Source organism: Pyxicephalus adspersus, chromosome 3 (genome assembly GCF_032062135.1).
Source record: "Pyxicephalus adspersus chromosome 3, UCB_Pads_2.0, whole genome shotgun sequence".
Lineage (NCBI taxonomy): Eukaryota > Metazoa > Chordata > Amphibia > Anura > Pyxicephalidae > Pyxicephalus > Pyxicephalus adspersus.
In genome coordinates this window covers 52,842,828-52,856,596 of record NC_092860.1, presented here as the reverse complement: position 1 = coordinate 52,856,596, position 13,769 = coordinate 52,842,828, and the positions used below count along the sequence as shown (strand labels likewise).

The 13,769-nt window shown below is 37.4% G+C and overlaps 1 protein-coding gene across 2 annotated transcripts in view; it reads left to right on the top strand.

Moving 5' to 3' along the window:
- Nucleotides 1–3,409: 3,409 nt before the first annotated feature.
- The window catches only part of NCAN (neurocan), a 114,237-nt gene continuing 103,877 nt past the window's right edge, over nucleotides 3,410–13,769 (top strand). For both annotated transcript variants that reach the window (XM_072404608.1, XM_072404607.1), the window contains exon 1: nucleotides 3,410–3,818. In XM_072404608.1, the coding sequence (XP_072260709.1) occupies nucleotides 3,796–3,818 (23 nt within the window). In that variant the 5' untranslated portion in view covers nucleotides 3,410–3,795. The remainder of the gene's footprint in view (nucleotides 3,819–13,769) is intronic.

Genomic DNA, 13,769 nt, shown 5'->3' with positions numbered 1-13,769 from the left:
ACCAGTTCACAAAAAGGACATTGTGGAATTGGAGAGAGTGCAGAGAAGGGCAACTAAACTAATAAAAGGAATGGAGGAGCTCAGCTATGAGGTAAGATTAGCTGAACTGAATCTATTCAACCTTGAGAAGAGACGTATAAGGGGGGATATGATCACCCTGTATGAATATATAAACGGTCCATATAGAAAACTCTCTTCCCCATTATTCACTTTGAGACCATTACAAAGAACAGGAAGGTCACTCTTTTCGTCTTGAGGAAAATAAGTTTAATCCCCAGATAAGGAAGGGATTCTTCACTGTAAGGTCTGTGAAAATGTGGAATCGGCTCCCTCAGGAAGTAGTTTCAGCAACTACTATAGATTGCTTTAAGAGAAAGCTGTATGTTTTTCTACAGAATATAGCAGTATATTAAGTATTTAAAGTAAAGATAGCAGATACTGTTGATCCAGGGAACATCCAATTGCCTCATGGAATCAGGAAGGAATTTTTTTCCCCAGGTAAAGCAAATTGTACCAGGGTTTTTTTTTTTGCCTTCCACTGGACCAACTATGTCTTATAGGGTTTGATATCTGGGATATGTTTATTTCCCTTGTGGTTGAACTTGATAGACTTATGTCTTTTTTCAACCTGACCTACTATGTAACTGCTGTATGTATTTATGCTGTGGCTTTTGTTCTAGTTCCTTTCCTAATAATACATTGATACTGGGAACATCTCAACAGGGATCACAGACAGTAGTAAAATTCTGATTGGGGTTCCTACTCTCCTCAAAACTGACAAAAGTCAAGTTTTAGCTGGGGATAGGCTTGCAATTTAGCATTTTACTGTGTGCTTTAAATGCAGACCCTTTTTTTCTTTTTCCAGTCTAGTACTCATTTATTCTGACTTAAGTGTACACGCCTATCACCATCAGCTCCGTCTATTATGTGTTTCTCTGACATATTCTGTCTTTAATTGTCTGTATTCTTCTGCGTCTTACACAGCATATCTGGAGCTTGTCTCCATCCAGGCTTCATTCCTTCTCTTCTGACATTTCCTTTAATTTTGTTGTCATTTTTCAGTTCCAGCTCTAACTTTTTGCCATTCTGTATTCCCCCCCACTTTGCTAGTGATGGTCTGCCTGCCATTATTTTAGCAATCTGCTCCTATTTTATCCACTTTTATTTTATCAGTGTATTTTATTTGCTTTCCCCTGTGGAGTGGAATTCTTCCTTCTGCTGTGATTTCTTGCATTATTCTCTCACATCCCATGTCAGCAGCAGTTCAATGTGATCCTCTTGGCTTGCTTGTATATGCACAGTGTCCATTAAAGCTTCTGGATAGCTCGACCTTTTGTCTGCCCCCAGTCCCCTCCATCCCTTTTATCTCTGGTTCTCTCCACATGTACTGATCAATGACTCATTCTCCATTTCACACATATGAGTACTATTTCTCCAACTGTAATGCAATGATCACCATTTTATCTCATCTCTCCCCAATTCCATTTATTTTAATTCCCTGTCTGTCTGTTCCAGGCCAGTTCTCGTACATCACACCCTTTTTATCACAGAAGTAGCCTGCCACCCAGGCCACATACCAAGGGTATCATAATATAGTATATCTAAAGCCAAATCTTTTTTTATTAGTATTATCTTGGAATGGGGAAGAGTTGAAAGTCTGTTTTTTCTCCACTTGGGGAGACTTACCTCTTTTTAAAAACATCAGGAAGTGAGGGAAATTTTCTATTTTCTCATTTTGAACCATGTACCTCATTGGATGATTTCCCCCTCTTTTCCAGTACTGCTGACAAAGTTTAAATTCCCCTCACCTTTTATCCCAATAACATTGTTTACCAGAAAAAAGGGAGGGTGAATCTGCCTAGTGGGAAGGGCAGTGACAAAACCTGACAAGGTTTCCAATCCCTCCCTATTTAAAGAAAAAAAAAAACAATTGTCCATAGATTATAAGCTAAACTTCAAGCACAGAAAATTTACCTGGTTTCATTGTTTTTCACTTCCTCTTCTTCATAACCAAGAGTCCTGAGGCTATGTTCAGACTTGCTTTAGGAATGGCGGGTCCCATGCAGCTCCCAGTGGTTGGCACCTTGCCAGCTGCTTGGTGCCCACATTGCCAAAAGAACCAGTGTTTATACATCACACAGCAGGTAGCAGCAGGCAGTACTAAACCACTCACTGCTGCCCCAATGGGCTGTCATTCCCAATGGGCTGTTGTGGGTGAGCTATATGTACAAGCTATCTGTAGAGTTCTAACTGAGGAAGCAGTTCAGCAATGTAAGGAAGAGGTAACCACACTACAACCTCACCACCACCATCTGAACATTAAATCTTCATTTCTTAGGAAAATGCATGAATCTTGGATGAAAGTTATGTTATTAGCTTATGTCCCTTTACAAAGCACACAGCCCAATACTTCTTTTGTGACTGGAGGGAGAGGGATTTGACTGTTGTGCTGGTTATATTCACCTAATTACAGAGTGACTGAGAAGTACAGCCCAAAGATTTCTCACAAGGAAAAACACAGAATTAAGGCACCTTGCTATGAAACAAGAGAGATGTGTATTGGAATGAAACCAGGCAAGTTTATTGTAGCTAGTGTTTAGCTATAAAAACATATGATTCACACAAGATTCATACAAATTTTTACCTTTATTCTGCTGACAATGTGTGAATCTTGCATAACAGCATTTATAAATAGGCCAGATTACCAGTAATTGTTGCTAGCATCCATGAAACACTTTTTAATTGTTTCTGATTTTTTTTTACAGAAATTTTTTAATGTATCTTGTAATCCATTCACACATGTCTAGTAACATCATAATAAAACTATGTTGTAAAGATACCTTCCCAACATAAATAGGCACCTAACATAAGAACTGGTAAATAGGAGCATTTCAAAGAAATGAATGGCTGAGGAATAGCTTTGTCTATTAAAAACTGTGCCATGCAAAGTGCTATGGTAGTAATGGGGTGCAGCACCATAAGGTAGTTGTTAAGACATTGAAGACAGCAACCAGAAGGGAGTAGGAAGATATGATAGAAGGGACAATGAACATACTACATCAAGGTGCTTCTGTAGGATTTTTAGGATTAGCAGTAACTAATAGCAACTAGAATGTATCTGTAACTCCAGCAAAGTAGAAGCTGACTGCTTCTCAGTCACTGCACACTGATCTATTTGTTCAATGTTCTTTAAATATTCCATCATTAAACTTGCAGGCAGAAGCAGATTTGTCTGCTAATTGGCCAGTGGCTGTTAGTTTAGGAAAGCCAACAAGTTCATTGGGGGCAGAGTGATGATCCCCCAGTGGTAACAATCCCCCTGCAGTGCAGCACCTGGTCTGAGCACCAGCTTTGATTAGAAAGGGTGCAGATCTATTGGCACGCATGCTCACAGCAGCTGTCTCTCTTCTCCCCCAAAGCACTATGGAGTGAGCACAAGCTCTTCCTCTCATATCCTATCGATCCCTGATGCTATGCTCCTTGACAAGGAAGGGGATGCCCAAGGGTCCTGAGTGTGCAGCTCCTAGCCTGAGCCAAGCCCCCCTTTGCAGTCTGCAGATGTAAGAGGATGGTGAGGATGCAGAGAAGCTGGATGCCTATTTCATGCACACACCCCTTCTAGGAACTGGCTTTCCTGCAGCATCCCTGGTACCCACACAGACCTGGATGCCTGACCTGCCTCCTACCCTGTCCCCTGCCCCTCTTCTCTCAGCTCTACCCCCTTCTTCTTCTGCCTGGCTCACAGCAGCTGCATATCACAAGGGATTGTCAATGAATTCCTGAAGACTTTCTAATATGGATCTACAATGTCCAAGCAGGTAATTATTAAGCCTTATTATATATTCCCCTCTGCGATCTCAGCTTTCATTAACTGACCCTAACAGGTAACAAATAACACCTTTATTTATTTAGGATTACAAAGGGCTAATAGCCTCAATTGTCCTTACAGATTCCCCTTGGAGTCTATTGATGCACTGTTTTAGCCAATATCTTGTAATTTCTGGTGCCTCTATCATTTAGTGCCTTACACTTTACATCATCCCTCAATACTTTTCAGGGGTTTTATGTACATTGTGATTATTAATATTGCTACTAACATTATTTTCTCTTAGACCAGTAAAAGGTCATTAATTAAAAGTTAATGATATCAGCCTGTTCCTCCAGGCAACTAAATAACTGATAAAAAAGATTGATCCTTGTAAAGGTGATTTGCACAAAACTGATCTCTACCACTGACAATATATAGAATACCAATTCTGCAAATAAATATTTCAGTTATTTAGTAATTATTATTTATGTGTGTTTTGTTAAACTTACCATGAATCATACTTACTGCACAAAAGCAGGGCTGATAGTCTATAGGAATCAAGTATTGTAGTCTAATCTGCAGTTTCATTTGTGCTAATTTGATTTGGTTTTTGTGATGGGAAATCGTTCTTTTTGTGAAGCAGCTTTCTCTATATGCAGTAAATTAAAATGTGCTTTTTGTATTTGGTATTTAATAAAGACTGATCTTTTTGACTGATCTATCTGCAACATGTTGCTGGAATATAGATTCCATGTTTGTTGTAGACCAGACTGCCTTGGGAAATGTCTGTAGAATACAGAATGACTTCAAAGTCATCAAGACAAAATGTACATAGATACATGTCATTTTTATGTACCTAGGGGGCTGGAAAGAAACCCATTGTGACTACAAAAAACCAATATAATTGGCATTTGTCACTCTATCTTTTCTTCATGTGGAGCAGGTGGGCCATTAGATTCCAGTTGGCAGTCCTGCTGAAATTAATAGGGGGTGAGAAGAATGGAACGTGCACCTTGTGCCGCGTAATCCAGGGACACAGGAATTAGTCAGTGATGCTGTTCTCCATCCAGCTGCAAGAAAACAGCAGCTACAAATAAAGCTAAGCAGTGAAGTCAGATATGTACCCATACACTATAAATCTCTATCTATATGCATTTATGAGGATGTGTATATAAATAAATATATATATATGTATATATTATAGCTGTTTTATAGATTAAAGTTATATATATATATATATATATATATATAAATATATATACAGCATGTGCAAATTACATATGTCAATGCATGCATATATGTGTATATATATGCTATATACAGATATATAGATGATTACATTATTGGCAATGAGTCCGAGTGCACATGCTGTAGATTGATATATAAGGCAGATAGTTATTCCATTTGGCTTACCCACATTTTTTTATTCTTCCAAATAAGAATAGATATTCACAAACTTAGAATTACATCAGTGTGCATATATATGTATGGCCCAGCACAAGAGATCCTAGTTAATGTAAAGTTATCATGTATCCAAAGTTAGTTACTGTAAAATTCCCTTGGAAAATTCTCAATATGGGCAAATTTGCTTCTTGGTTGCATTTCCCATTTATCTTAAATACATGAGGAACAACACTGTGGGGATTAAGTGAGCCGAACATAGCACATTACTGTATAATAGGCATCCCATAAATCCTGAGAGAGAGGTCACTCAAGAGGGGCTAGTATTATGAATTATGCATGCTGTAGGCTATAGCTGGTCCTGAACTTGAACAGCGGCACATTCTAGGTTTTATTTAATAACATATTACAACGGGAGCGTAGCCCACAGCAACCAATCAGGTATTAGCAATAAAGTGTAATCAGAGAGTTGATTTCTGTTTGGTTGCATTAGTTGATTGCACTTCACCCATTATTCGTTTTATGTGTTTTTTATTTGCTTTCTCTAATTGTTTCCTTTTAGGAGGTGTATAGTCATTTTAGAGTTATATTTTCTATTTAATTGTATCCTATCAATGTGTGCTCATGTTTCTATGTATTACTTATAAAATCATACTGTGTGTACATGGAAATATCAACATTTGCCAACAAATAGGCTCTGCTTTCCACTTTGCAGTGCTACACAATGGTTTTGTTTTGAGTCGGCTGACTCATTGAAAGCAGTGTATTTTTTGTGGTTAATATCTTTTTTCAGCAGTTGTTGAGCAGACTGGAAAATTCATTGTATTAGCCAACTCTGGTGCTAGTGATAATCTACAAATAGTGGCATTCATTACAATAAAAAAAATATGGATGGAGCATGTAAAATGGCAAATTTTTGAAATAAAGGCAAACATATTATTCACCCTCTAGATATACACTTTACATACATTCTCTAGTCCATTACAGAGATTTTCACAGCTCCAAGTCCAAGTTGGGGTGGACTTATGGGTAGTAGTCGCAATTCAGGGATGGGATGGGAAGTATCTTTAGTCTTTGGCCCCTGACCAACACTAAGTTTATAGATGGTTTCCTATTTATTCCTTGCAAATCGGGAAGTGAGAGGACAAGTTACATGACAGCCTCAAGGGACAAATGGACCAGGGTCCCTGTGTTCCACGCTGGGGCAAATACTTTCCTGAACATCTTTGCATGGAAGTATGCTACTGTTACATTTGATCATATTCTTAGGCTATAGCACAGTAGAGCATGACAATCTCTTTCTTATGTAGCCACTAACACTATCTAACACTGCAGTTTCTCTAACATGGCAGTCTGTTTCTAACATAGTAGATACACTTAGTGTATAATGGACATACCTACTGTTACAAAGGTCCTTTGAATCTAGGATTTGTGTAATAAAGAAAGACACGATATAGCATTGTGTTCTTACTGAGAACCAAGAGTTATTTCCCCATAGCCACTAAATCTCAAGGTTTATTTATTTAGTGACTCAAGTATTTTTCTTTTTTAGCAAGAACATGTTGATACAATTGGCCCAAGGTGCACCAGTGGTATTCAGTAGCTCAACCATGGTGCTAAATTAATCAACAGAATGTTGCATACCTTGCCAATCTCTTCTTAAATTGTGGTTGTACAGGGGAGCTCATAACAACCACCTTCCAATGGGAACATTCTCCATCATTTACCATAGCAATGGGTCCCCAAAGTACCAAATTCTACATAAAAAGTTCCTTTGTAACAATGATTTGAAGAATAACTTAACCACAGAAGTGTTACTATGTGTGTTTTTTCAAATGTGTCAATATAAACTGTGCAAAATATCACAATCTAAAGGTAGCATGTGTATCACTATAGCAGAATATGCATGGCCAAAAATGTATTATGATTGCTTAATAGTTGAAACTCCATGTAAATTGCTAAAACAGTCTTCAGTTGTATAGAGGAAAAAACACAAATGTATTTTTCTAATACTGCCCAAAATGTTGCTGTTCCCATGATCTCCTCTGCACAAAGAATAAAGCTGCGTACACACTTCCAATCTTTATCGTTGGAAATGAACGACGAACGAACGACGAACGACCGATTGGCCAAAACTCGTTCGTAAAAAAAGTAACCAACGACGCCGACGAACGAGGATAGTCGTTGGAAATGAACGACCGGACCGGCGGATCGGATTGGACGACGATCGTTGACCATCTATCGTGTGTACGGTCGTTCAGTGATCGTCCATGGTCTGAGCATGCACGGTGAACGAACGTTCGCTCACTTCCTGTGGTGCACGTCACTTCCTGTATCGTTCAAACGATCGCATCTATCGTGTGTACAATATCTTTGAACGATCGTGTCGTTATCTGTATGTACAGGATCGGTGCCATACGATCGTTCGCAGATATCGTGCAGGATCATTCGTCGTTCGTTTACCAACGATAAAAATTGGAAGTGTGTACGCAGCTTTACAGATTGTGAGAAGGGGGTGGGGGTCTATACTGTGAGCCAATAAGGCTGCTCTGAAATCAGTGTTAAAGTATTTTTTTTTTAAGTCCAATGAGCAAGCAAGTGAAACTGAAAAGCCACAATGGCTTGTTGAACAGTATTGTGTGAAATCACACGCGTAGCTCAACAGAATTCCAAATATTTAACCAGGTAATTTTCTAGGTATGTGCTTGTGTGGGGTTAGACAAGAATTTGGCTTCAATGGTAGCAAAATAAGACAGTACAACTGGGTTGGCTTACATAACGTAGAAAAAAAGAGGAATGAATAAATTCACACTTGAATATTAATATTAATATGTAACCTGCCAAAAATGCTTAATTGTGTATAGCCAAGTTTATAGTTAAAATCCTTATATCAGACTGTACAGCCAAGCACTAACCTGTAGGTAAAGCAACACAAATTAGTCTATCTTGTGATTTCCTAGTGAAGGAGCAGCAACCCACTGTTGAGGTCAACCCTATATGTTACAGCCATTTACTTGCACAGTGTGCTGTGTAGTAGAGCTTTATTGAGCTGTCACTTCCTGGCCCAGTCAAGTTTAGTTGTGCAGGAAGTAAACATTTTTTGTTGGAAACAGGCATCCATTTGGATGCATATGCAAGCAGACAGCATAAATTAACCAGTCTGGAGAACATGGCATGCCATCAAAACCTGGCAGTAGACTAATTGACAGTGCTGACACTTAACTTTCTCTGCAGATCAACAAATATTTAAAGTCATATTTGAAAAAACATCTGGCTCATGCAAATAAAGGGGGCAAACTAGATATTGTGAATTCTGGACATCCAGTAAATAGTAAGATCTGGTTACAAAAAGGTTCATAGCAATGTGAAAAAAAGACTCTGTAGGGCTGGTTGGACTAGAAAGCTGTTTGTGAAGCTCTAAAAAACCATTAAATTGGTGTCCACAAGTTTAATTACAAACCAGGCTCTTCCAGTAATTATGGGGGAAAAGAGTATGACCCCCTTGCATTGTCAAGAAGGAGTTCCCAGTGGTCTAGTTACCTCTATGACAACGGTAGGTTCAATGGGTATGTTACCAGGACACTGATACTGATATTAGAAAAAAAAAATAACTATGGTATTATTAATAGAAATAATACTTCTCATGCAAACATGCATTATCTATTTACCTAAACACATTTTATAAGCACTAATAGCTGATTGAGCTGGGACACCGCACAGCCCAACTGCAGGAGACCAAACAGAACACAACTGCTGACCACACAACTGACCCCCATTAAAAAATAGTAAATGGATCAAACCTACCACCAACCTACCATCTCAAGAAATCATAGGTACTTTGTTGCATTAATACAGACAGTTGTCATTGCAATCAAAAGCTGATTGTAGGTTTAATCTGAAAATTGTCAAAACTAGGAACACGTTACAGTAATGACTGTGAGTTAATATTTAGAAAGTATTGGTGTAACATGTCTGTGAGGTTGGACTTTGTTTATTTATTTCTTTTTTGGCTTCTGATTGTTATTAAAAATACCAGTAAAATAGTATCTCCAAACATATAGTACATGGTGTTCATACACTAATAAAGTATATAGAGTATTGATGTGTGCCAAACCTTAGAACAGCCAACGATGCACATTATTTTAATACACAGTTTAGCTGCATTCACGTCCACTGTAGACCAATGGAGTCCACTGCTCAGTAACATTGAGGTATGCTGTCTACTTTTTGCAGCTTCTTTTGTGATCTTTTATTTCTTTTGAAATGTCAAAAAAGAAAAAGCTGGTACATTAACTTTTTTTTTTATAACCCCTTTAAAAAGCATATCCTGGAATATACTGGAACCCTTCTGTGATTATTTCAATGGCCTATGTGAAGCACTGCTGTGTGTATTAGTGGAATAGGCATTTGAATATGGAGTGTGACCCTTCTCTGCCTATCCATCCCATTCCTATGTGTTTTACAGAGTACTCCAGGGATAAGTGTGGTGGTGGCTGTGGAAGTGTTAAATGTAGTGTGTTCTCAGAAAGGATGATAAACGACTGAAAAGGAGAAAAAGAGGAGTCAATGAATGTGACTGACCTGGGAGTATATTGGATTGGAAAAGATAAAGGCTAGGATGGGAGTGATCTACATGACCAATTTATCAAAAGAAAAGTGGGGGATGTGAAGCAGCACCTGATTTATTATAATATTATCAGTATAATCTGTTGTTGGTGCAGAAGAATGTTCCTTGCTACTAACTAGAGCAGCCAAACAGTCTTTTACAATGCTTTTACACAGAAAATTAATGTATTGTTCGCAAATGACTAGAATGTGGTTGAAGAAAGTGTTTGCTTAATATTGTCTGGTTTCTAGATGTGTTGATGTTTTTATGGTTGTTTTTATTTTATTTAGGTTTAAACCAATGGTATTTTTCAGACTTTATATTTCAGTTACTGGACCTGGGGTATGTATTCATTTTTTCAGTTGGCCCAATGTTGTAATACAGCAGTGGCAATGTCCAAAATTTTAATAGGCTGCAGAGAATTATTTGACTGACGTGAACTAAAACCTTGTTGGCTGATAAGGGTTGCTGTACTTCATGCGTCCCCAGTGATCTTTGCAATGCCTTGTTAAATAGGCCTGAATGAGTTGTTACACAAAAACATCCTGAAGAACAGCAATTAGAAGTGGCTTAGGAGCTACAGCTCCCTGTTTTCATGGTGCTAGCAAATGACTTTCAGCAGATGCACAGCTGGAGGTGCTTGTCTTGCTGTAATACACTTTTTTTCAAAATAAAAGCGCAGAGCTGCTTTGGCTTTGTCAAGCCAATCAGAACTGGGTGCTGGCTGGTGGCTAGAGAATTTGTAGAGTAGTGATTCTGTATCAACTCATTGGAAGTTTTACAAATACCAAATATACTGTAGAATAGACAGGGATGGCTGAATATATTTCACATCAGCTTCTAAGATCTTAGCAAACTGCAGAGATATTCAGTATGCAGCATATATTAGAAATAATAATATAATATCAACATGAACTGAGATTTTTACCTAAAATTTCAATGAGTTTACAGTATTTGCAAGACAGATGTAAAAACACAGGGTGTAAGTTTTGGCAACAGAAATTACTGGAGCCTTCAGCTTCTGAAGACCTGCAACTGCTGACATCACAAAAAATAACCACAAAAATTACTAATGTAGACGTGCATTACTTCAACAACAGATGGTGTTGCTCAGAAAAAAGACTCTGGCTATAAATTAAATGTTAGCCCATTAATAAAGACACCGCTAATTAAAAGCTTTGAGTATTTTACCAACAGCAACAAAACTAATAGAATTATGTAAAAAAAAACTATCTTTAAAAATAAAGTAAAACATAGTTGTTGCCCACAAAAAGCAGCCCATACCAGCAATACAAAATCTGGTATTTGCAAAATCCAATCTTTACATTTTCACTAATATAAACTTAAGCAACCTTTTTGTGCCAAGCTGACATTGGTACCAGCATATGATTATTTTTCTTCCATTTGGCATGTTGGTCCCTTGTCTGTGACAAGGTGGCTTTTTTCCTGGTTCATAACCAATAGGAAATAGGGATGAGCAAAAATGATAATAAAACCAGGTAAATGAGCACTGATTTTTATTTCAGATATGCAGATTTGCCAAGTCCACATTGAATTCTACAACTCATACATTGCAGATGAAATAGATCTAAAACAAAGGTAAGAATGGCACACCAACCTAGTGTAATAGTAAAGTGTATAATTCTAAAGAATAAGTACATCAATAACCAGGATATTTAGTTTTGGAAAGACTGGTAAGATCTTAGAATCATACCCAGAAAAAGGGTAGAGAGTAAATCTTCAGCAGGAGACACTTGTGTTCACAACCGTCTAAGAAGGAATTGCACTACTCATTTGAGAAATATCCTTTTACCTTCTCCTGTGTGGTTATCAGAAAATCTCCGACACAAATTAAAAAAAAAGTTTTTTCAATTCCCTATTCTACTAACAAAAAATGGCTAAAGATATACCTAAAACCATAATAAATGTTTCCTGACTGCATATTCCTAAGTCATAACTTTTCAGTCCAGGACCCAGCTATACAATTCTGGGTTGTTTGGAATTATAACTCAGAGGTCTTACATCTAGGGTTTTCAAGCTTTCTGGAAAAAATACTAGCCCTATTGTTTTTTCGTCTATTAATAACTCCAGTTTGTCCTGGCTAGACTAATAAAATACCGGCCAGGTACCAATCCTATCTACATCATGCCTTGTTTTAGGCAACCTTCCACTATTGCTCCTTTATCACAATCACTAGGATGCCTATCTTGATGAGGACTTTTCTGGATGCATTGTTTTATTATCAGTGTTGTACTACACTAGATTGTTTTTTTGTGGTGTTTTCTAGTCCTCCTTGGAGGCTGCAAGCACATTTTCTGTTTGGTTATCAACCAAGGGACTGACCCTTCGACAGTGTTTACCAATATTGTTTCCTTACTCTCACAGTATCACTGGCATTATTGTCATCAGACGAGCTAGGATTTCTGCTGCTTTCAAGTCTTTGTGCTGTAAAGGAAACATACCAAGTGACATCTGTATATAATTCTGTTAAGTGTGGTCTATTTCTAGTAGCTTTCTATTCATATTAAGAGGCTTACAGCGTGTAGACTCTTTGTACATTTCTCATCTTTCAATGAAACGCATCCCTCGGAAAATATTCAATAAAATAAAAAAGTGATGAATCGGCAAGTCATGTGAATCAATCATCCTTTATAGGAACCAGTTATATTTCAGCTCTTATTTTATAGAGAAGAATAATGCAATCAATTCTGAAACAACTACCTTTGAAAGCATAAGCCGTCTTAAAGGTTATCACATATAGCAAATCAGCTCCAGACAGTATATTTATTTCAAGGTCTTAAACCTTTCTAGTAAAACAAAAAAACAATACTATATCTATATATATGATGTAAAATCGTTCTCTTGAATACAGGTATTGCGTAGCAATAGATTTCAAAAAATTATATTTTTATTTTTTAACAAGCACTTTCAGATATTTTTGTTGAATAATCCACATCAGATGGAAAAAGAATGTTTTTGTTCCCCCCATAGCTGGAATGTAAACTCCCCTACCAAATAAGACCCATTCTGACTCCGAATTTGTTCATTTTCTGATTAACCTAAAGATAACCCTTTGTGAGTTCTCTATAAGGAAACCCCAAAAGGTTAATGAAAGTCCATTCTTCTAAAATGTTACAAATATTAAATATCTCCAGAGATGAAGAATTTCCATGGCAACCAATCTATAGAAAGAGATTTTTTTCTTGTTCCCTCCTCTGACATCAGTCTGCTATGTGAAGTTCACCCAGCAATGTGTGGGTTAAGAATCTTTCACAAAGCACTGTTTGAGGGGGAGCAGTGAAATGGTTAATAGAATTTCTCCCCACCCCCATCTTTCTTGCTTACTCCTCTTAACCTACCTGCCAAGTGTGTTTATTTTACCAATTTTATCCCTATTCATTCATAGCCTTTTAATTCCTTCCACAGAAATGAAACTTCCATTTGATCTTGTTTTTACAAATATCACCATTTTACTTTCCGCACTTAGACAAGCAATGAATCAACTCTATTTCTTTTTTTTATAACTGCTGCTCTTCCCGTATCTAGTGTGATTACATCTGGTTTCTGTTCTAAAGTATATAAAAATATTAAAATTGTAAATACCATAATGTGTATCAACTTCACCAAGGTGTAAATGAGTATTGGTGTGTTTCTGATAAAAAATAATTAAGGAAAGTAAATAGGGCAAAAATAAAGCCTAGATCAGCCTTTCTCGACCTTTTTAACATGGGGCCCCTTGAAATAACATTCATGTCTTCAGAAAACCCCTACTATAATTATTATATCCATAGCTTACAGTACATTAGTGTGGTGATCAGTAGGAAGAATGTCTCTTACATTGCTGGCCAGTGGGAAGAATGTCACCATTACAGCCAAAAAGATCATTGGTGTCAAATAAACCGACCTCAGAGGCGCAGATTGCTTATTACTCCAGGAACCCCTTGCAACCTCTGG